Source organism: Chinchilla lanigera, unplaced genomic scaffold (genome assembly GCF_000276665.1).
Source record: "Chinchilla lanigera isolate Chin_1 unplaced genomic scaffold, ChiLan1.0 scaffold00054, whole genome shotgun sequence".
Taxonomy (NCBI): domain Eukaryota; kingdom Metazoa; phylum Chordata; class Mammalia; order Rodentia; family Chinchillidae; genus Chinchilla; species Chinchilla lanigera.
In genome coordinates this window covers 2,252,872-2,275,493 of record NW_004955455.1, presented here as the reverse complement: position 1 = coordinate 2,275,493, position 22,622 = coordinate 2,252,872, and the positions used below count along the sequence as shown (strand labels likewise).

Sequence of the window (22,622 nt, the reverse complement as noted above, 5' to 3'; positions counted from 1 at the left end):
GGAACACAAGCCGAAAGCGTAGGCTGCACAGACGCCCAGAGGGACCAGGCTAAAGGGAGGAGCCAAGCGGAGCCCGCCGGCGTGCGCGCGCCCAGATTCGCAAGAGCAGCAGAAGCCGCGCGCGCGCACGCGCGGGTGGGACGCGCAGGTGCAGTAGAGACCTCATGCCTTCGGGATGGGCATGGAACTGGGCGGAACTAGCCACTGGTGGCGCGGTGACGCGATGTGTCGCGGCGGAAGGGTGTGAACGCGCAGGCGCAGCGCTGACTCGAGGGCAGGTAGGCGGGGCTGCGCCTGCGTCTTGAGAGACGGTGGCGGCGGTGGCGGCGGCGGCGGGAGCGGTAGCGGCGGCAGTTGTAAGGGGGTTTCAGGAAGATGGTGGTGATTAAAGAATTGTGAGTGGATCGGTGGGCTCTGGCGGGGATGTGAAACGACGGTGGTGGGAGGTTTATTGGGTGAAAAGTGGCAGAATGCTCCTAAGACGGAGTGAGCCCCGGGCTGGGCGCCTCCTGCGCCCCCCCACCCCCGGCAAGTACCCGGGGCCACTGGAGGACCCTACGCGGAGCGCCGTGGAACCCCAGGGTTGCCATGGTAACACAGCCGCCTTCTCCTCCCGGGCGGGGGCTGCTGGGTCTGGGTCCAAGCAGTTGTTGCTTGGGAAGGTGCGGCCGGGAGTTTCCGCCGGGACCACTCTCCTCCCCTGTCGCCGCCACTCCTGGCCCGGGCCCACCCTTCGGGCCCGCGGGTGGGACCGGCCGTAACCTGAGGACGGGGAGGCGGGGTGATCTGACCGTGATTTGTGGTCCGGGGTGGAGTCTTGCTCGTATCCCGCGGGAGATGGGATTGCCCCGTGAAGGCAGCCCTGGTGTCGGCTCGTTGGAGCCCTAAAGTTCCAGCTGGAGCCGGGACCCACAAAACGCGCACTCCCTCTGGATGCTCAGTTGATTGACTGGAGAGCCGTTCCCCTACCCCGAATCTCAGTTGCCCCATCTTGACGATGAGACGACCCTCGGGGCCCCAGCTAGTTCACAGGGTTGAGGTGAGGTGCTAGACACTTGGACAGCAGATCGGCGGAGTAATTTTCTTATGGCTTTTCTCGACACAAAACGTCAGGTTGGCAGTCAGTGTCCGGATGTCACACCTGGTTCCTGTCCTCAGTATCTCTTGGCTAACTAGAGTGTTTTAGTATGGCCCCTTCTTTTTTCGTCCCAAGTTGTTTCACTTTTTTTTTTTTTTGGAGACAGGGTTTCACTGTGTAGTTCATGTTGGCCTTAAACTCCATTTTGTGGTCTAGGCTGGCCTCATATTCACGGCAGTCCTCCTGCCTCAGCTTCCCGAGTGCTGAAATTACAAGCATGTGCCTCCGCACCCCACGAGACATTTTATTTTTGGTGTGTTAAGTCCCTTTTATCATTAGTAGCCAAGTGTGGTGGGCACTCCTCTAACCCAGCGAGGCAAGAGGATGGCAAATTTAAACACAGCTTAGACAGTTTAGTGACTTGGCCAAAAAAAGAAAAGTGATTCATGCACTTTTTGGCTTAAAACTGCCTACAGAAGTTTAACATATTTTTCTGTTCCGGTCTCATTTAGTACTTTTTCTTTGCCCACTCAAGTCTCACTTTTTTTTTCCCTGTTCCACTACTACTCTACAAATATGTAAGCTCGATTTAGGGCTTTGAGTTTGTTTTTGTTTCGCCTGAAGAGCTCTTCCTCAGCTCACCGCTCTCCTTCCAGGTGTGTGCTCTGGGTTTCCCTCAGGGAATTTATGTTCGCGCTGTCGTCTCTACTACATGCAAGCTCCGTGAATTCTGCAGTGTTGCTCACTCTGTCGTTGACTCTCAGAGCAGTCCTTTGCGTGTAAACATTAGTTAGATGAACTGATGAAAAATTACAGCGTTTGTCAATGACAGATCCTGGGGAAAGACATCTTTCCTGTAAAGTTTTGCAGTTGAAGCTTATTTATAGAACTGAACTTCTGGTTTCTATAAATTTTTTCTTTCAAGTCTTTTATAACAATGTATCAAGAAAGTTACCATTTGTTACTCTAATACCTATGTTATGGCAGATACTAAGACTGATGGAGGAGTTAAGACGGAGGGAAATGAACTTGGCCCAAGCCACATGGCCAGAGTTAAGAGACTGAGTCTAGATCAGATATCTAGTCATTTTTATTAGAGTTAACTTTCTCCCTCTAAAAATGTGAATTAAGTGTAGCAGATAGATGCCTTTGCCGTGCTAATACCCAGCTCACTCCTTGAAAGCAGTCCCCACCGGGAATTTGCACACATCCTTTTTGCAAACCTTCACCTTCCTTATGTAAATTTATGTGTACTGAAGTAACAAATGTTGAGATGTGTGGGAAGTCTTAGCTATGTTTCCTAAGGGTGCTACATTGTTTTTTGATGTTTATTCTTCCTGTGTCTCTTTCACATATTTTTTTTCCTCCTAGAATTTTTTTTTTTTTTTTTTCCAAGTGGAGGCTGTTTCTTATTTTAAGTATTTCCAGTTTCCAGTACAGCATCTGGTCTAGAATTGGGTAAATACTCAGGGCTGTTGAATTAAAAAAAAAAAAAAAATGATTCCTGCTTTCCATTCAGCTTTGTAAGATTGTTTTAAACCAGGAGCAGGGAGTAGGTCATTCCTGTATGAAGATATTGATAAACCAAAAAACCTTGGCAAATGCTTGTTTTATAAAATTCCGTCTATTTTTTATTAAAAGGTTAAAAAGTGACTGAGGATAGGCAAATTCCCTTTCATTTACTACTTAAGCAGTAGGTAAATTAGTATTGAGGACTTTGTAGCTGGTTCCATTTGGAAAAAATATTTTAATAATGCTGTTCAGAGCAGATTATAAATTTTCACATGACTCCTTTGAAAGGTAAATACTGCTTGTAGCATATAATGGAAAAGCAAAACCTGTTCCTTGTTCTATTTTTTACTAAGCAAATCTTGAAGTTACTCGACCGCCTTCCTCAGTGTCTAGTCACTTTCCTTCTGTGCAAGAAGTTTCTCTGAACATGTTGCCAAACAAAAGTGGGGATCTTCCTGCCAGTGAGTATTTGGTAAATTCTCGGCTGTGATTCTTTGGTTTTGCGAAACTTCAGGGAAAACTTTTTCCACTTCCTTTCTCTCTACAGTTCCACATTTTGGGTCAGGTCTTTATTAGTAATGTTCGAGGAGCCTCCCCAGAGACTTCCCGTTCTCCTGCTGCTCGGTGGTTCTGACCACCTACCTCTGTCTTCTTCAGGTCAGCAGGAGTTACATCACTTAGCTCTTGGATCAGACTTTCTGAATACATTTCTTTCCATTGTGTCGGAGCCCTGAACATGTGTCCCAACCTGTACCTTTCTCATGTCTCATCTCTCGGTGTCTGTGTCCCTACTGAGACAGCGAGCAGAACTCTGTGCCCTGAGGGGACAGCTAAAATGATTAGGGACTTTTAGATCTGGAGGGACAGCAGATTTGTTCTTTATGAGAACAGAAATTAACTACGTGTGTTTGGGAATAGTCACCATTTTTAGGTGGACATTCAGGCATAGATATTTGAGAATAAAAGGAGAAAGGAGGTAGAGCATGCAGCTGAAATGTAAACTAAATGTAAGTTCTGGGTTATGTTATTTTGTTTCATATTTTTGTAGAGACAGTTAACCAAGATTGCCTATGTTGAAAAGGCCGTTGGTAATACAGATGGTTTCTTACTTTGGAGAAAAGTAAAAAGAGAGAAGACAGCAGAAAAAAAGAAAAATTAGCATGAATAAAAGCATGGGGAGTTTTCTGCAAAATGAGGATTGAGATGATTGTGAGGTCTTTTGTTCCCTCCTCCCTCTTCAGAGTCTAAGAAGGACTGGGATGGGGGGTACGCTAACTTGGAAGCCAATTATTATGAGACAGTTGTTACATAGGTAATATGTGGGAGTGGCCTTGATTTTTTTGGAATTCATGGTAAAAGTAAGTTAATGGTAGAAATAAGTTAAAAGATTTCCTTGTAAAAAAATCTAGAGATAAAATGCAGTATTCTGATAAAATAATCACAGTATTTTTGGAATTCATCTATATTTTGGGTAAAATGAAAGTATAAAAGTATCCTTTTTTTGAGACAAGATTTCACTATGTAGTTCAGCCTGGCCTTAAACTCACTTTTCAGCCTAGGCTGGCCTCAACCTTGCAGTGATCTGCCTGCCTCAGCCTCTTGAGTACTGCAATTACAGGTGTGCACTACTACGCCTTGGCCTAAAAATATCCTTCTGATGTCTTCAGTATATATTCTCTGGGACAGGATCGAACACGTAGCAATTGACTATCCTGGAAAAGGTTACTCTATTTGTAAGGCTCCAGGTAGTTTCCTAGAAGTTTTTCCTCAATTCCAAAGGAGTCCTTATTTTCTACCTTATTAGACTTGAATACTTGGGTAGTGGAGGAACAGTTTGTACAAGCATTTGTTTATGAAATTCAAAATACGTATTCTGTGAGAAGTGTCACTTTCAAAGTGCACGGTATATAGGTGGTGAATATAAACATTAAACATTTCATAAGGGCAACTGACTAGCCAGCCTACAAATAATAGATTCTGTACCCTACAATTTTCAGTGATGAGTTTCACGTTTTTTTTTTTCTTTTTTCTTTCATTTCCTTAGTCCTCATGAGAATTGCTGCAACTGCATCTTTGAGGTCCTCCTACCATGAGGACGTTCCGTGAAAGTCAACGTTGTGGTCCAGGAATGGTAGTTTTATTTTTGCGGCTTAAAAACCCTTGTTTTGGATGCAGGCATTGGGCACCGGAAAGATATCTTCCACAAATGGCTTTCTTGTGTCTTTTGATTTCAGAGTTCTGTCAATGGAGTCATTGGATTTAAACAATAAACTCCTTTATGTCTAAAGATACCTCTTTTAATTTTTAATTTTCTGTCTTTTTGAGACAGGGTCTCACTGTGCAGTTCAGGCCAGCGGTGAGCTCACTTTGTAGCCCAGGCTGGTCTCAAACTTGCAACGATTCTCCTGCCTCAGCTTCCTGAGTGCTGGGATTACAGGCGTGCACCACCATGCTCGGCAAGATACCTATTTTAAAGCCATTTCATATATAATATATATTCTTTTTTGTCTTTTCAGCCGTGTGGTTTTGCCATGTTCTGTTCAGGAGGTAAGTCTTTCTTCTGCAACATTTTATTGGTATAATTTACTTTGTTTTGTTTTTCTTCGAGACCTGGCCTTGCTATGTCGTTCAGGCTGGACTTGAACTCACTATGTAGCCCAGGCTGGCCTCGAATGCACAGCAATCCTCCTGTCTCAGCCTCCCGAGTGCTGGGATTACAGGCGTGTGCCATCACGCCAGGCTCTGTTATAATTTACTTCGATACGTTCATCTGAACACATATCTTTGTAATACTTATTTTTTCAACACATCGCTGATAATAAATGATAAATGAATTTCTGTTCTGCCTTGCTTTAGAAGAGTCTACAGAATGTAATATAACCAGTAGAGGAGTTCTTTCCATACCATCTCAGAGAAATGAGACTCAGCCTGAATTTAAACACCTTTTCAGCTGTTTGAGAAGTAACTTCCTATACTATAGGATACTATATATTGTTTAAATTTTTATTTAATGAGTACTATAAGATATTTTAAACATTGGTCTTTAAGCCAGAATCTACTTTCCTATAGTGCTGTGCCATTGTTCATATTTCAGCTAACTTTAGCAATGGGAATTAAGCCTGCTCTGTCTTACCTGTTGTAACTGTTTGATTTTCTTATGGTAGCCCTTCCTGCCAGCTCACATACCTACTCCCCAAGACCTTTGATTCCATTTATTTATTTATTTAGAGACAGGGTCTCGCTATGTAGTTAAGACTGACTTTGAACTCACTTTGTAGCCCAGGCTGGCCTCAAACTCATGGTGATCCTCCTGCCTCAGCCTTCTGAGTGCTGGGATTATAGGCATGCGCCACCACGCCTGGTCTTTTATTCCATTTTAAAAGGTCACTGCCTTTTGGTTTTTTGGTCTCATGTACAGGGCTTCTAGACTTCACCAGCCAGCGTACTCATTACATATGTTAGAGTTGTCACTTTGAAAAAGGTGTTCCAGGCGTGTCCTGACTAACACATAACTGTGAGAGTTTATTGTCTTACTTGATCTGCCCATGATGTAGCAGTACATCGCCTAAGAGAATCTGTGTCTTGCAGTTGCAGGTACTTGTAGGATAGCCAAGAATGAGGCTAAAAGGAGAAAAGCTGGCTGAGAAAGTAAAGCTGGCTGAGAAAGAAAGTATGTGTGGAGGAGCTCATAAAACCCTCTGGGCTCTCTGCAAGTTGCACGCAGTTCCTCCTCAGCCAGTTACCGGGTTTTCCTAGAAGGCGCAGTAGAGCAGAAGCAGTGACTTGCAAGTAAGACAGTGCAACCTGATAACTTCAGCGATAGCTGACAGAAGACAAGGGAAAATGCAGGAACTTAAAAATTTAGCTGCCTGACACTGTTCAGTGCAAACTTGGACACAGCTGTATGTGTCTCAAGAATGCCTGAGGTTTTACTGTATTATAATACACTAGACACAAACCAGGCACCCCTGTTCTTTTTCTGTGTTTGCGTAATTGATTGTTTAAACTCACATATGGAACTTAACATTGTTAGCTTTTTTCCTTTTGGTTTTAGCTGGTTGAATGAAATTGTTGAAGTCTTTGGGTCTTGGTAATATTACCCAAATAATCTTCTCAGCTTTTTGTTATATTAAGAGTTAATAAACACGGCTCTTGTCTCTAAATTATTCTTAGAAAAGCCTAGTAGCATACTACAAATTGTCAGTTCACTAGCAACTTTTTTTGAATACAATTGTTAAGATGTTTCTGTGTACATTTTTGTTACTGTGTTCCTGATTAAGACCAAATTAACTTTACAGACATTTTAATCTTGTTTAAAATGTAGCAGTATTAAAAAGTATATTTTGCAGGACTTAAGCGTGGCATTACTAGACTTACTCTGGTGCTGGGTCATGGAAAACCTCTAAAAGAGGAAACAGTCTTCTGAAGTCTAAAATCCCAACAGATATATTTTGGGAGCATTTAAGATATTTGTTTCGCCCCAGCTCCAGATCCTTCCAAATGGAGTATGGTTGTATGTGTTTTTTAAAGTTAAATTATCCTGCAAGATGGCATATGCCCGTGAGCTTTTTACATATGGAATATTGCCTGAGCTTATGGTAACCTTCGTTTTTTTCTCCAATTGCTATTAGTTCACTGAAAGGATAGGTATATGCCTGTATGACTTGATTGGTTTTTCATGCCTGTGTCTTGTATTACGAGCAACTGCTTTGAAGATAATGCACAATGTACTGAACATTGTTACTCTCCTGCAATCTTGTTTTGAAATTTTGTACCGTTTTTTGTTTATTTTTCTTCTCTTCAAGATAAAAAAAAAAGTGCACGAACTGAAAGATTAAAAATAATTTTAAGCCAGTCATGATGTACTATACCTGTAATCATAGTACTCTTGGATACAAAAACAGTAGGATCACAGGTTCAAGCCCAGCTAGGACAACTTGGCAACCTAGTAAGGATCTGTTTCAAAATAAAAAGGGCTGGGATGTAGCACAGTGTGAAGGCCCTGGGTTTAATCCCTAGTACCAAAAAAAAAAAAAAAAAAAGGGATAGTTTTGAATTACAAATTCTCAGATACAGGTTTTTGTGCTTTTTATTTGTGTATATACTTATAAAGAAGAAAGATACTTTTTAGGCTGTCTTCATCAGAAGAAAGAAGCTTAGTCAAATTTGAAGAGGTTGGAGGTATTGCCAGGGTTGATCATGAAACATATTAGACCTTGAGAACTTTGCTTTACCTATTGGAAACTGCTAGTGGCGTAGAACAATACTGAGTATTGGTACTTGTCATGAAGAATTTGGTTTGACTGGGTGTGGCGCCGCATGCCTGTAATCCCAGCCCTCAGGAGGCTGAGGCAGGAGTATCACTGTGAGTTTGAGGCTCAAACACCAGCTAATACAGCTGAAAATTGAATTTGAATTGAGTCAACAGGAACTGCATAGTGAAACTCTGACTCAAAAAGACAAAAAAAAAAAAATTCGATTCATTTTAAATGAAACAGATAACTGCTGTCAGCAATTTCCTGCCTTTTATGGTAATATTTGTATATTTATAATACCTTAAAAACTTCGTTGACTAAAGAACTTTGTTTAAAAGTTCTGATCCTGGGTACTCAGTTTCTGTTAAACTGAGCAAGGACCAAACTGGGCATGTCATATATAAGTCACAAGTTTACTAAAATTTGGACTGTTATAGTTCTTCGGATTTCCAGGGTTTTATTATATTTTATTTCCTTTCTATTTGTTAATAAGGTCAAAATTCGGGTTGCTCAGCTTTAATTGACAAAGTGACAATTGCATTCTTGCTGTACCTTCCTGAGAAGTTGTAAAATTGAGATATAATAGAAGTGAAAATGACTTGGGAAGTGCAGGTATGCCGTGTTCAGAAATTGCATCAGGAGTTGGGCGTGGTGGTGCACACCTGTAATCCTGGCACTTGGGAGGCTGAGGCAGGAGGATCATTGTGAGTTCGAGACCAGCCTGGGCTACAAACTGAGCTCAAAGCCAGCCTGAACTGCATAGCGAGACTCTGTCTAAGAAAAAAAACAACAACAAAAACAAAAACAGAAATTGAATCAAATGTCAGGGAGTTTTCTTCATGAATGGATAGTATATATTAAAGCAACAGAATATTTTTAACTGGCAATCTTTCCGAATAATGGAAATCCTATAAAATACTTAGTTAATTAAAGCTGTATTAGCTGGTGTTTGTCTTTTCAAACATTAATTTCTAACTTGAGTCATGTTTTCATGTACAACATAGGTGCTGAATAGTTAGGTACTTTTCTATATCTTCTATAGTAAGATTTTAGCACAGGAAATTTCTGCAGGTATGGCTCACTTGTTAAAGTTCTGTGCTCTTCGAAATTTCAGTATCAGGTTGGACAGCTTTACTCTGTCGCAGAGGCCAGCAAGAACGAGACTGGTGGTGGAGAAGGAATCGAAGTCTTAAAGAATGAGCCTTACGAGAAGGACGGAGAAAAGGGACAGTTTACACACAAAATTTATCACCTAAAGAGGTAATGGAGTGTTCGTGTTTGATGCACGGTCATATGTTGAATAATTATGCCGTGACTAATAGCATGTAATGCCTGTCTTTCTAGTAGACGAGCTGAGGTGCTGTCCACATTTCATTGTGGTATATTGTGTATTCATTTGTCAAGAGGACACCTCTCCCCCGTTATTTTTAAGTTATAAAAGTAATGTATCTCCACATAACAAAAATTCAAGCAACAGAGAAGTCTATAAAATAAAAACTTGATTTTCACACTTGCTGTCAAACATCCATAACCAAAGAAACACTAGAAATAGGCTCGGGATTGTTCTCCTGGGTCATGCTCTTCACATGTGCAAAGATTAAAAGAAATAAGCATGCTGGGAGATATATCACTGGTGTCGTTTTTAATGTTCTACAAAGGACTCATCCTGTACAGTTTGCTTTATTTTTTATGCAAGAATATATTGTCAATGTCCTCTATGTTTTTATTGAATATCTGTATGACTTTTTAAAGCTGAGTAAAAGTTTTAGTTTACCTATTCCCTAAAAGGGATTTTAAGTATTTTTTATAGATACTGTTTCTCTGAACCTGGTTGCACATATGTCTGTCTGCCTTAGATGACTATTTTTCTAGAAGTTGATAAAAGGATTGGTAGGAGGACATGTTAGTTTAAAATTTTGATATTATTGGCAAATTACCCTCCATTTTTTTCATATTTTTCTTTTGAACTTTTATTTAATTTCATAGGCAGAAAATACCGTCTTAATTAAATTTGTATTTTTTTTTGTTAGGTTGCATGTCTTTTAGTGCTAATTGACTATTTGACTTTCTCTATGACTTTACGATTCAAGTGCGTAGCCTTTTTTTTGGAGTTCCTGTGCATAATCCTCAAAGTTCTTTGTAATAAACATTAAAATAGAAAATGCACACCAGTATATCCATAAGGGCCCATGATCAGTAATGGATTTTTTTGTCATTGTTAGTCCCCAGATTATTAAGGTTTGGAGGGATTCTGCTCTTCTCATTAAAGTAAATCATACTTGTGTTTTTTTTTTTTTTTTTTCATACTTGTGTTAATAGAGCATCTTAAAGTTGTAGGTCAGTTGCGATCAGTATTTTTCATATTTTCTTGGTTAAACGCTACTTACAGTTTTATTCTTGTGGTCTGCATTTCCTTGTTTCTGTTGTACAGTTCACTTGAGAAATACAAATGTCAATTGAGATAAAATTTTGACCTTTTAAATGGTGTAGTCTGTATAATAGTGACAGTACTGACTTTAATTTTGTATACTCAGCTTTCTTTTTCTAAAGTTTATTTACCCATTAATTGAATTTTGCTGACACAAAAGTTTTTCTTATTTAAACATTGAACTCTTTCTGGGAGTTAGTTCGATATGTAAAATTTTTAATGGCCATGATATCCTTTTTAGATACTATTCCATATGCAAATAAACTTCAAATACATTCATAATATTCCCTAGTTGACAGCTACAAGTTGGAATATTAGGGAAATGTTTGATAATATTATTACATGAATGGATTACAAGTAATACATATGTACATAATCCTATTAAGGCTGGGTACAGTGGTGCACACCTGTAATCTCAGATACTAAGGAGGCTGAGGCAGGAGAATCACAGACTAAAAGAATCCTAGAAAGGGATTCAATAAAATGTTATGAATGGCTTGACGCAGTGGCTGAGTGGTTCAGGCAAGGGACTGCTAAAATGTTAAGAATGTTGATCACTTGGTGGTGAGAAAAGGATGAGTTTTAAACTTTTTCTCTAAAATTAAGAGTAAAAATTGTCCTTCTTTATTTGTTTTACTTTTAAGACAGGGTCTCGCTATGTAGTTCAGGCTGGTCTTGAACTTGCTTAGGTTGCCCAGGCTACATAAGCAAATCTCAAACTCATAGCAGTCCTCCTGCCTCGGCCTCCTGTGTGCTGGGATTACAAGTATGCATCACCACGCCTGGTTGTATTTCATTTTTATGAGAAAAAGACTGTTCATTATCAGGTTTGAAATGTCAGATTTAGGCAGCACTGCAGCCATAAGTAATGAGATGAAGTTGAAGACTGAATGTGGCTAGTCCAGGTGATAGTCTTACTCCAGAGCTTATTTTGGCTAGAGGTTCTGCATGCTGCTCTTAGTCTTTCAGTGGATTAAATAAAGGAAAACCTTGCTTTTCTGGAGGTTAGCCTTCCTGCACACTTGGGCTTCAGGAGTAGCTTCTTTATTCCTAGATAGAGCTGAAATCATCCCATAGGAGCCTTTGGTTTTACCTCTTCTATGAGATAGGCAGTGTGCGCAGTGTACATGAGAATATACTAAGGTCCGGACTTACTCAGGGTCACACAGCTAATGTTGTGGATGGTGACGGGGATAGTTACTCTGATTCCTACTTCTCTTTTGGTCATAATGGGCAGCTGCAGCACTTAGAGCCCAGCGAGCACGTCTCCCACAGGAAGGTGCAGAGGGGGACTGACGGGATGGAAGTGGGTGTGTGATCCCCTGCCCCCATAAAAAGAAAAGGTGGCACAGTGGACAGAATCATGCGACAGGAGAGCGAGAAAGTAAAGAGTGTGGCAGTCATGGGTCTCAGGTAGTGTGACAAGGGCTCACCACTCAGGCAGTAACGAGAAACAGCTAAAAACCCGTCCAGTGATTACAGCAATACACAGCCCAGTTGTTGGTCGAGTCTGGGAGTGTGAGTGGCCGTTGGCGCAAGGGCGAGCAGGTGTGTACACTCAGACTCATCAGCGTTAAGTGGAAAGCACATCAGCCACGGTGTAAACGTATGGTTGACGGCAAAAAACGTTAGCGGTAAGGCCTAAGGCCTTGTTAGGCTGTAAGAAAGACCTTGGTCCTGGGGCAGGCCTGGCCGTACAGCCCTTTTCAGACGTCAGGCTCCTCAGAGCTAGCTTTCAGGTTAGCTCGCTGACAATGTGCCCACTGTCCTTAGGGAGTTCATTGTGCTGTCTCTGAGAAACTTAAATTTGTGACCTTAGCGTATCTTCTCTTTTCTAGCATTCTAAGTGAGTTAATCCAAGTGGTGTGCACTGCTCTTGAGTATGTCAATAGAGTTGCACACTTGGCTCAGGCAGCCAAGACCTTGTTTTACATTTGAGATGTTTGAAACTCAGAGTCACTTTATCCGGTGGTAACTAGTCTCTGGAGCCTGGCCAGTGTGTACTTCCCCCTTTCTGCAAAATCCTTCTTGGTAAGATTGATACAGTTAATTTGAGCCAGAAGGCTGAGAAGCAGTCCTGAGAAGGTATTAGCAAAGCCCCCAAATTAGTGATCGTTTGCAGGGAACATTTCAAGTGTCTGTTTTCCTCTCATCTTCAGTCGCTGGCCTCTGAATCTTGTTCTGTGGTAGCAGAGGTAGGGCATGAACCCGGCAGGCACTGTGGGGAGGCAGAACCTGCCCTCTCAAGCACTGGTACAGTCCTATCTCCTGTGGAGAGCTGGAATATTTTCCCCTTCCTGAAGTGCGCTTCTTCAAAATTCCCCACAACCGCAAATGGCACCGTACCGTAACTTTTCATGTCTTTAAAGACTTACGTATCCCAAAGTAAAGTTAAACTGAAGGTACTCAAGATTATCCACATTCCCCCAACTGCACTAGCTCCTGCCAGAATAAAAATCCGTGGCTCTAAGAAGCCATTCTCTTTTCTCTGTTCTCCACAGATAACCTGCCCCAGCTTTTGTCCACCCCTCTGAACACTTTTCTTCGAGATGTCCAGACCTTTTCTAACCTGCTTGGTGTTCTGAGCTGTGCAGACATTCTTTGGCTACTTACATGCATATGGACCTTTCTTACTGGACTCATTATTTGTCCCTTCTACTCATTTTAACATTGGGTCAAATATCTATATGTGTACATGTTTGCCATCTTATACCCTGCCTTCCACAGAAATTCTTTAATATACACTTATTGAATGCTGATGAGAGAGAAGAGAATTTTCCAGGTAGAGAATTTCTTTTTGAGACAGGGTCTCACTATGTAGAACAGGCTGGTCTTGAATTCACAGCGATCCTGTAGCTTCAGCCTCCCAAGTGCTGAGATTACAGGTGCACACCACCATGCCCCGCTACTAGGCAGAGAATTTAGAAGCAAGACAAGGAAATGTGTTGCAATTTTTGAGATAGTTATTTCAGAGAAAAGCTTTTAGCTCTCCTGAAACCTCCCTGTATGAGCCCACTGACCAGTCCTTTTTGTTAGATTTTTGTGTTCTCTTTTCTTGTAGGAAGTCAGCTTTATTCTTTTTTCAGTCTGTGAGCATTATACCTTCACCACCATTTAGTCAGACCTGGATGCTGGAGTTTGTGATGCTTTGTCAGTGCCAGAATGGCCCTGTTTTCCAAAGATTGAAACACATGTTTTACTGAAAAATCATTTTAAAATTTCATGTGGCTCAAGGTAAGATTTCATTTTTGTAAGCAAAAAAGATTCATTTGCCAGAAATTTAAACTATGTTTTAAAATGGTAAGTTCAGGTCACCTAAAAATTCAAAGTTGGGGCGTATATGATGTTTCACATTCAGTGAGCATCTTGTACAAGTAAGAAATTAATAAGTATTAAGCTAAATACCCTAATCCATTCTTGAGTTGAAAATTGGCCATCACAGACACACACATCTTTTTTTCTTTGTAGGTAGTTCATTCTTAAATTTTACATAGTTCAGGCCTGTCGTAGTGGTGCATGCCTATAATTCCAGCACTCAGGGGGCTGAGGGAGGTTGATTGCCATGAGTTGGAGCTACGCCTGGATTACAAAGTGAGCTCAAGGCCAGCCTGAACTGCATAGCGAGACCCTGTCTCAAAAAAGAAAAAAAAAAAAAGAGACAGGGTCTCGCTATGCAGTTCAGGCTGGCCTTGAGCTCACTTTGTAGCCCAGGCTGGTCTTGAACTCACAACAATCCTCCTGCCTCAGCCTCCCAAGTGCTGGGATTACAGGCGTGTGCCACTACATGTGGCTGTTCAGTTATTCTTAATAATGCTGCTGTGAACGTTTGTGTGTAAGTTTTTGTGTGAACATGAGACTTCATTTTTCTTGAAGATACGTCAGTATCTAGATACAGGTGTATAGAGGCAGGGGGAGAAATCAGTCAGCAGATGAAATTGCTGGGTCATATGATAGCTCTGTGTTTAGCTTTTTCAGGGGCTCCCTATTTTTCAAAGTGCCTGCATCAGTTTGCATTCTCATCAGCAGTGTGTAAGGGTTCCAGTTTCTCCATATCCTCACCAACACTTGTTATCTATCCTTCTGAGTGTGTTATGTATCCTTTTGAGTCTAAAATGGAATCATTCTGGTTTTCAGTTCAGTTTTCTTGCTGACTGCTGATATGGCACATATTTTTGGTTAATGGTATTTGTGTATATTTGGAGAATATTTAAATATATATATATTTTTTGAGACAGGATCTTGCTATGTAGTTCAGGCTGGCCTCAAACTCTGGCCATCCTCCTACCTCAGCCTCCTAAGCGTTGGGATTACAAGTGTGCACAACTATGTCCAGCTAAATCTTTTGTGTTTCCTTTATTATTGAACTGTAAGAGTTCTTTATATACTCTGGATATTTGTCCCTTACCAGATACGTGATTTGCACATTTTTTACACATTCTGTTATCTTTTCAATTTATTGACATTGTCTTTTAAAATAAAGTTAAAATTAGTTTTGATAAAGTCCAGCTTGCCAGTTTTTCTTTTTTTTAATGGTACTGGGAATCGAACTCAGGACCTCGTGCCTGCCAGGCAAGGGCTGTGTCATTGAGCTATGTCCTTGGTCCTTGTTTTTTATGCTTTTGGTGTCCTGTCTAATGTCCTAGTCACTCTGTCATCTCTGGGACATAATACCTGACACCCAGTACTTAAGGTGTATTTGGGCTCACGGTGTTTAGAAGTTTCAGCTCATAGTTGGCTGGCTCCAGGCAGAAACAGCACGGCACAGAGGTCTGAGGGAGGCAGGCTGCTCACGTCATGACTGTTGGGAAGCAGGGAGGGAGGAGGAAGCAGGGCACATCTGCAGTGACCTTCCCCGCCTGGCCAGGCCCCACCTCCCAGCAGAGCACTCACAGTGGATTTATCCACCCATGATGGCGCCCCGTGACCCGGCCACCTTCCACCTTCCTAAAGCCCCACTTCTCCACGTGAGGCTTTAGGGGGATTCTTGATCTAACCAGTGACATTTAAGAAACCGATACCTATTCCAGGGTCAAAGATTTATATCTGTTTTCTTCTAGGAATTTTATAATATCTCGTATTTAAGTCTTTATCCACTTTGAATTAATTTTTCCCACCACTCATTCTTGGTCACTGTAATTTTCCACATACCCTCGGGATGCTTTTAAAACCTACATCAAGTTGTATCATTCCTTTCATAAAATCTTCAGTGGTTTCTCATCATACAAAAAATAAATGCAAACTCTGGGCTGGAAGGCGGGCCTGGCCCTTGTCATCTGTCTTCGCTCCATCCCTAACCAGCCAGCCTGTTCCTTTAGCACTGCAGTCTTGTCCTGTTGGCCAGGCCTCTTGCTGTCTCGGGACCTCTGGCCGCACCGTTCCCTCTGCCTGCTTGCTGGGATGGTCACTGCCTCCACTCGGTTTGAGGGCCACTGGAATGTTATTTCCTCAGCCGTTGCTCACCAGCCTTGCTCCATTTGCTTGCTTAGTAGTCTGATCCTTATTTCATTGCACTGTAAGTGAGGTAAAAATTCTTGCCTTTTCTTGTTTACGTTCTGCTTCCTGTCCTGCAAGGTGAGCACTGGGTAGGGATCATCCCTACTTGTTCGCTGTGATTTCCACATCCTCTGTCACAGTGCCAAATATATTTAAGATATATTTCATTTGATTGCAAAGTGAAAAATTCATTGCTTCATTTTTGGCAGGTTAATTTTGTCTTCAGAGGGCCGGGGATGTAGCTCAGTGGCATAAGTGCCTGTCTGGCAAGCACGAGGTCCTGAGTTCAATTCTTGGTACCAAAAAAAAAGTGGAATTTTGTCTTCAGAGTTTTCCCTATATTTTTCTACATTGTGATATTTCGATATCTGTATAGGATGGAGAAGGGTAGAAAAATGGAACTTGTTTTTAAACACTTTTGCTCATTGTTCATAGGTAGATGCAGAAATTTCAAGGGCAAAATGAAGCTTGGGATGATTTGCCAACATATTATGTATCTCAGGAGTAGAATTTTTACAAAGGAATGTTCCTAGGTCAAAAGTTTAGTATTCATTTGTTACTTATTTTTAAAAGCTGGCTAGGCCCTTGTTTTTCTTGTACTGCTGTGACAAAGTTGCCTTGGCACCAAACAAATAGGTTCACAACCATTGTTCCATTGAAGTGAGATTTTGATACTGTCTCCTCTCAGCACAATTGAATTAAACACTGGTAGAATTGTACAGTGTTAAATATTCTTAGAGTGCAGTCCGAGTCAAGCGCCTTCACACCTTTAGGCGTTGTGGTGTGTATAGGGTTCACTCTCCAGCACCTCACCGTCTTGAAGGAAATGCTGTTGTAAATGTTGGTTTATCACAAGAGAGCACCATGTTATGAATAGCTTGTGGGAGGAGAGAATATCCTTTACCAGTGTTAGTTTTTGAAAGCCAAGCTCCATTTTGTAAATTCATTTTACTAAAGCAGCATTTCCTGCATTTTATTAAAGTGGCCTTCTGAGTGATACTGAGATGTAAAAATGCTGTGTATATCAGCTGGACCGCCTTGGTAGGAGTTTACTAAGATTAGGAATATATTAATGAAAATTCCTCTCCTTTATGGTAGGTTTGAAATTAAGTTTTACTTCATTTATGTAGTTTTGCTAAGTTATTAATTTACTTAGATTCATTGAGGAGAGATGTATTTATGTTCTAATGTTAAATCTAAAAAGAAGTAAGTTTGAAACAAAACAAGCCCAAAGAGTTGTACTTTAATTCTCTAAATCAAAACAAAGATGAAATGTTGGAATTCACAGGGTAGGATAAATACCCTGATAAAAAAGATAGTAGCAGTGGGACTGAGTTGAAGAAATACTGAAACTTTCCTGTAGATTTGCTTCCTGTTGTTGGCCATTAATAACTGCCTTTTTTTTTTTTTTTTTAACTAAGCGAAGTTTAGGACATTATCACTTTAGAACAGTTTTAGATATTGAAGTCTTTCATCATAAGGCAGTGAAAATATACTTCTGAGCTAACATACATAGCTGCATAGCTATTTCTGGTCTGCCTTTTCTGAGTTAATCAGCTGAACTACTGATAGATGTTTGTCATTCTCTCAGATGAGTCAGTAATCTCGCAGCTTGTCTTCAGTTGCCGGTGTGTATTACGTTGTGCCTTAATTAGACCTCACTCACACTAAAAGATGCAGGTTCTCATTCTTTAGCAATGTGAGAAGGCTTTGGTGGTGGATAATCTTTGGCTTTTAAGGTAATACTGTTTTCATTTATCTTGGGTTCATATATCTGAAGTTTGAATCATCCCATGAGTTGAAAAGAAGAAACTGTCAAAGAATTAGCCCTCTTCATTACTGTCTTTGAAGGATATGAAGGCACACATAAACAAACCTCCTTATGCCCTGGAATCTCACTTGCACTGCCATATGTAATAGTACATTAACTTTTCTTTTATGTGATATAACTTGTCAGAATATTGAAATCTGCTAGCTGTACATCTATTCTTATGTACCGTGGGCCTGATGTCTGCGAGCTGGAAGGAAAGGATTGTCCACACCACTGTGGACAGTCTGTTGCTGCACAGCTGTCTGGCTGAGTGTGGTTGCGCCCATGTGCCTTGCTTAGTCTCCAGACTTCAGCATAGGAGTGGTTCTGGCCAACTAACTAGGTAATCTTAGTTCAGGGCCAGAAGTCCTTTCTGTGCTCCATATTTTCTTAGTTCTTTCTCTCAGTTGAAGCAGTAGTTATTTGAAAGTTCTTAGGAGGCTGAGGCAGGAGGATCACTGTTGAGTTCCAGCGCAGTCTGGGCTACATAAGGGAGTTTAAGGCCAGGCTAAACTACATAGCAAGACCCTGTCTCAAAACAGCAAAAAACCCAAAAAGTTCTCAGAAAAGCAGCTGTGATGTGGAAAGACTAGATAATACTTGAAGCTGGAGCGCATAACTGTAGTTTGGACAGTTAAAAAGCCACTTAAATGCTGGTTATCTGAAATGATGAAATAATACTTCATAGTATTACTGGAATATTTAAAGAAAACACGTGAATGTACCTAACTTCATGTCATAATTTAAAATGAGTAACCGCTGTGTTTTGAGCTCTTATTGTATTGCATGATGTGCTAAATACATTATGGATTTTTACCTGATCCAATTTGTAGTAACTGGGATAGGTAATATGAACTCTACTCAGCACGAGAGGAGGTTCAGGGGAGTCAAGTAATAGGCCCAAGGTCACATAGCTTCTGAGTGACGATGTTGGGATTTGAGCCCAGTTTCTGTGAAGCTGCTGTGTGGACAGGAGGCTCCATTTAGTAAAAGCAGTGATTTTGAAGACTAGCAAGACGGATTTTTCCACGTATTTGTTAATGAGTACTGTTTTCATGATGTATTGGTAGATTTTTTTTTTTTTTTTTGTCGGAGTTGCTCCTGTTAGGAATTTGCACATGCTTCCTGGATGTAGATATTAATCATGTGTTTAACCCTTCCTTTGGTCATACTTTAGGCAGTGATGACAGTCATTGCTCATACTACCTGCAGAGGTTTATACTTGGGATATGCTTTGATTCCCCTTTTATTTTTTCCTTTAAAATGTTTAATGCTTGATAAAATAAAACAAACTTTTAGTACCATAGACACCTTCTGACATGTACAGTGATATGTTACTACTATGTATGATTTCAAAAACAAAAGCTTCCAGCTCCAAGTAAAGTGATGTTGACCATCCTAACTGAACTTAAGTTAATAAGAAATTTCCTAGATGGCCAGTGTTTTCCTTGACTTGGAAATAAATCAGACAGTTCAAAATACAAATAAGACCTTCAGTGAATTGAGAATCATAAAAGTGCTATCTGAAGTGCAGTCATCCGGATCTTGGGAAGTTTGTAGTAGTTGTAGGAGCTCAGCAAGCACAGTGAAGCCTTGTGGATGTTCCAGCCTCAGTCTCCAGGACAGGTCCTGTGGTTCGCAGTAGGTCTGTTAAAAACAAAGAGCCCTTCCCTGCTGTGGCGGAACTTGGTCAGTGACTCATTTGCAATTTTTCACCAGCTCCTGGACTCCATTCTCATCCATGATGAAAGGTGCATGGAATTCTTTGTCTGCCAGATAACTTTCTAGACCTTCTCCAGCATAGGAAATATTTCCTACACTGTCACATTGTCACTTCTTTTGATCTGTTCTGTCAGCTATATTGAAAGAGCACGTCAGAAGAGATACTCTCTTCTCAAGCTTACTTTGTATTATGAAACCACATAATATAGTCTTACCTCCCCAGGAAAACTAGTATGTTGTATTAATGTGAAAGCAGGGTAGCTTAGTCAACTCTTAGTTTTCACTTCAGGGGAGAAGATCAAAAGCTTCTACGAAGGAATTGTTTCTATTTAAAAAACCACCTATGTAATTAAACTTTCTTAATTACATTTTTTAACATTACTTTTCCCCTTGGTACTTTGGGATTGAAATAAAACGTGATGATAGTCTTGAAGTTGGGTGTGGTGGCACACACACACCAGTAATCCCAGCACACTTGAGGCTGAGGTAGGAGGATCACTTTGAGTTCAGAGCCAGCCCGGGCTACATACTGAGTTCAAGGCCCACCTGAATTACAAAGTGAGACCTTGTCTCAAAAAAAGAAAAGAAAAAAAAACAGTCTTGAGTACTGTATCAAACTTAGAACATGATCACATTTGATAATAGTATTGTTTACTCATTTCAACAAAAAGATTGATAATATAGTTGAAAATATGTCCAACCTCTCTTCGCAGCAAAGTTCCTACATTCGTGAGGATGATTGCTCCCGAAGGCTCCTTGGTGTTTCATGAGAAAGCCTGGAATTCATATCCCTACTGTAGAACAAGTAAGCGTGGTTCCCAGCAGCCATTTTACCTTTGTGCCCCAGGATAAGGAGAGCGGCTTCGGCGCTGAGGCCTTGAAGCTTAAGGGGTACACCAACCACGGCCTTCTGTGGTTCTTGGGTGGTCACTGCTTGAGTGATGGCAGAGAAGTGGCTGCATTGGGCTTCTCCCTGAGGCTTGTATGAAGGGAGTGAGTTCATTCTTGGGTGACAACCACATTTGGGTCCCCACTGACTCTGCTGGCTCAGGGGTGAGCCCATGAATACAGAAGTGACAAGTAAAGGTCATCTGCACTCAAAGTGTCTTCTGGTGTACTTTTCACAGTGTTTGCTGGGGATATAGCTCAGTGGTACAGCGCCTGCCTGGCAGGTGCAAGGTCCTGAGTTTGATTCCTGGTACCCAAAAAATCCAGTGTTTTACTTATTTTGCCACATTATAGGGAAGTAATGTAACCTATTTCTAAACAGTTTCCTGTTATTTGCTCACTTAACTTTATAAATACTGTTTTCTGGTAGTATTCATGGTACTATGCTCTTTAGCATTACTAAAAGTTAGAGTATTCTCCGTATTTTATTTGGACTGTGTGATCTAAAGTATCCTCTGGTGTTATTTGTGTAGAAACTGTTTTGAAGGCATAAGCTACTAAATGTTCTGTGTTTTCAGGTAGTTTAGTCTTTGTGACATAAAATATTGGGACAGATTGTTTTAACTCCAATTAATCTGAAAATTTTCCTGTTTTATTGCCTGCCTCTCCATTATGCCTCAGTTGTAACGGTGAGTAAGACTGTTTTTGTCACATAATCTTCATCTTTAAACTTTGCTCTGCGTAGTAATTATTGTCACCTACTGTTGGCTTTTTTATTAAAACTACCCATTGCTGCATGCCTCCCGTGCTCCCTCTTCTGCCCACACTCACACGTTCTCGGGTGCTTGGGCTCTGTCCGCCTTGTCTCAGAATCTCCCTGTTTTATTTTGCTTTTGCTACTTTATATGCCGGATTTGCTGACCAAACCTCGCAGCTTGTTTATTAGTCCTGTAAGCTGCATGATGAGCAGGATGGTTTAAATTGTTTAAAAGCATGCAGCATTTAGTTTTCTTGACAAGTCTGTAAAAACTATAGCTCCTGACTGTGTCACTTAAAGAGAGGCCTGTTCGTAAAGTCAAGGCCTGCGTGCTTGTGCTGAGAATGCTCCTGGAGACACGGGTACCACAGAACCAGGGAAGATCACTTTCCTTTTCCTGTTGTGTCTTCTGCAGAATGAATATATGAAAGACGACTTCTTCATTAAAATTGAAACATGGCACAAACCAGACTTGGGAACGTTAGAAAATGTAAGTTTGAATTCAGTCAGGAATCTCCTGTGAACAGAAATTGCTATGTGTAGCAAACATGGCATATACCACACAACAAAGTGATGTAATGTTAATTAGATTAGTACCTGGCCACATCAGGCCATGTCAGATGGAGGTGAGGCCCGCAAGGCAGCTGGGTACAAATGTGCTTTCTCTGTTCCCTTGCATTGGCACTTGAGTGTGCTTTGGTGAGATGGCTGTTTTAATCAGCAGTTCTTTCTGGAACAGGGAGAGTATGGAACGCAGATAATTTCCAACCCAATTTTAGCCATTACTTCTAGATTGTTTTCATCTCTGTATTTGCCGGAGCTCTTACCATGCCATAGCAGGAGTGATTGCTTTAATTTTCACCTCTATTCCAGTTTGCTGGGATAGGAGTTGAAGTCAGAGAAAGGATGTATGTCATCTAGACTCAAAGAAATGTAATCATTAAAGATTGTTGGGGAGCGTGGGAGGGTGTCTGGCTCACTTTAAGCCCTTGCCTTTGGTGGTGCTTGAAACTATCCCTGGAGGGACAGCAGCATGTGTGAGTACTTGTTAGAAATGCAGCACTTAGGCTTCACCCAAGAACTACTGAATCAGAATTTCTGGGCATGGGGCTCAGCAGTCCTTTTCCTGGTGCAAGTCCCACTTTGAGATCCACTATTCCAAAATTAGGAAGAGGAGTGTCACAGGAGTGTAAGTTATTGATTGTGGTAAATTCTGTTCTTTCTTTTTTTTTTTTTTTTTTTTTTTTTTTTTTTTTTTTTTTTTTTTTTTTTTTTTTTTTTTTTTTTTTTTTTTTTTTTTAATGGTAGCAAAATTTTATTAATGGTAGGAAAAGAAACAGGCTTTTGCAAAGCAAGTTTGGGCCAAGTAAAAAGAAAAGAAGTTCACCCTACTGCCTGAGGGTGGGCCACCATGGAAGAGTGAACAAGGGGCAAATGTATTATGTTGTTTTGTTCTTGATGCCAGGTGGCAGAACTTTCAAATTTTTAATTTGCAGTACTTGAGTTTTCTTTCTCTTCTCTTTCAAGTGATCATTGGATATTTTATGTTTTTTAGTAATTCTGTAAGATTTAGAGTCTAAAGAGATGATTAGGTATGTTTTAATCTGTGTTTGCGTTAATCTGCCATTTCCTCCTTCAAGTAGGCATATCTGTTGGCAGTTTTTTAAAACAACTCTTAA

At 40.8% G+C, this 22,622-nt stretch overlaps 1 protein-coding gene across 3 annotated transcripts in view; it reads left to right on the top strand.

Annotated features, from left to right (window-relative positions):
• The first annotated feature begins 287 nt into the window (after positions 1–287).
• Pitpnb (phosphatidylinositol transfer protein, beta) overlaps positions 288–22,622 on the top strand; it is a 65,188-nt gene continuing 42,853 nt past the window's right edge. For 2 of the 3 annotated variants that reach the window (XM_005396160.2, XM_005396161.2), the window contains exons 1-6: positions 289–395; positions 5,107–5,137; positions 8,960–9,105; positions 20,012–20,103; positions 20,868–20,875; positions 21,359–21,433. In XM_005396160.2, the coding sequence (XP_005396217.1) occupies positions 376–395; positions 5,107–5,137; positions 8,960–9,105; positions 20,012–20,103; positions 20,868–20,875; positions 21,359–21,433 (372 nt within the window). In that variant the 5' untranslated portion in view covers positions 289–375. Of the gene's footprint in view, positions 396–5,106; positions 5,138–8,959; positions 9,106–20,011; positions 20,104–20,867; positions 20,876–21,358; positions 21,434–22,622 lie in introns of all 3 variants that reach the window. The other variant, XM_013520442.1, reaches the window with a different exon arrangement.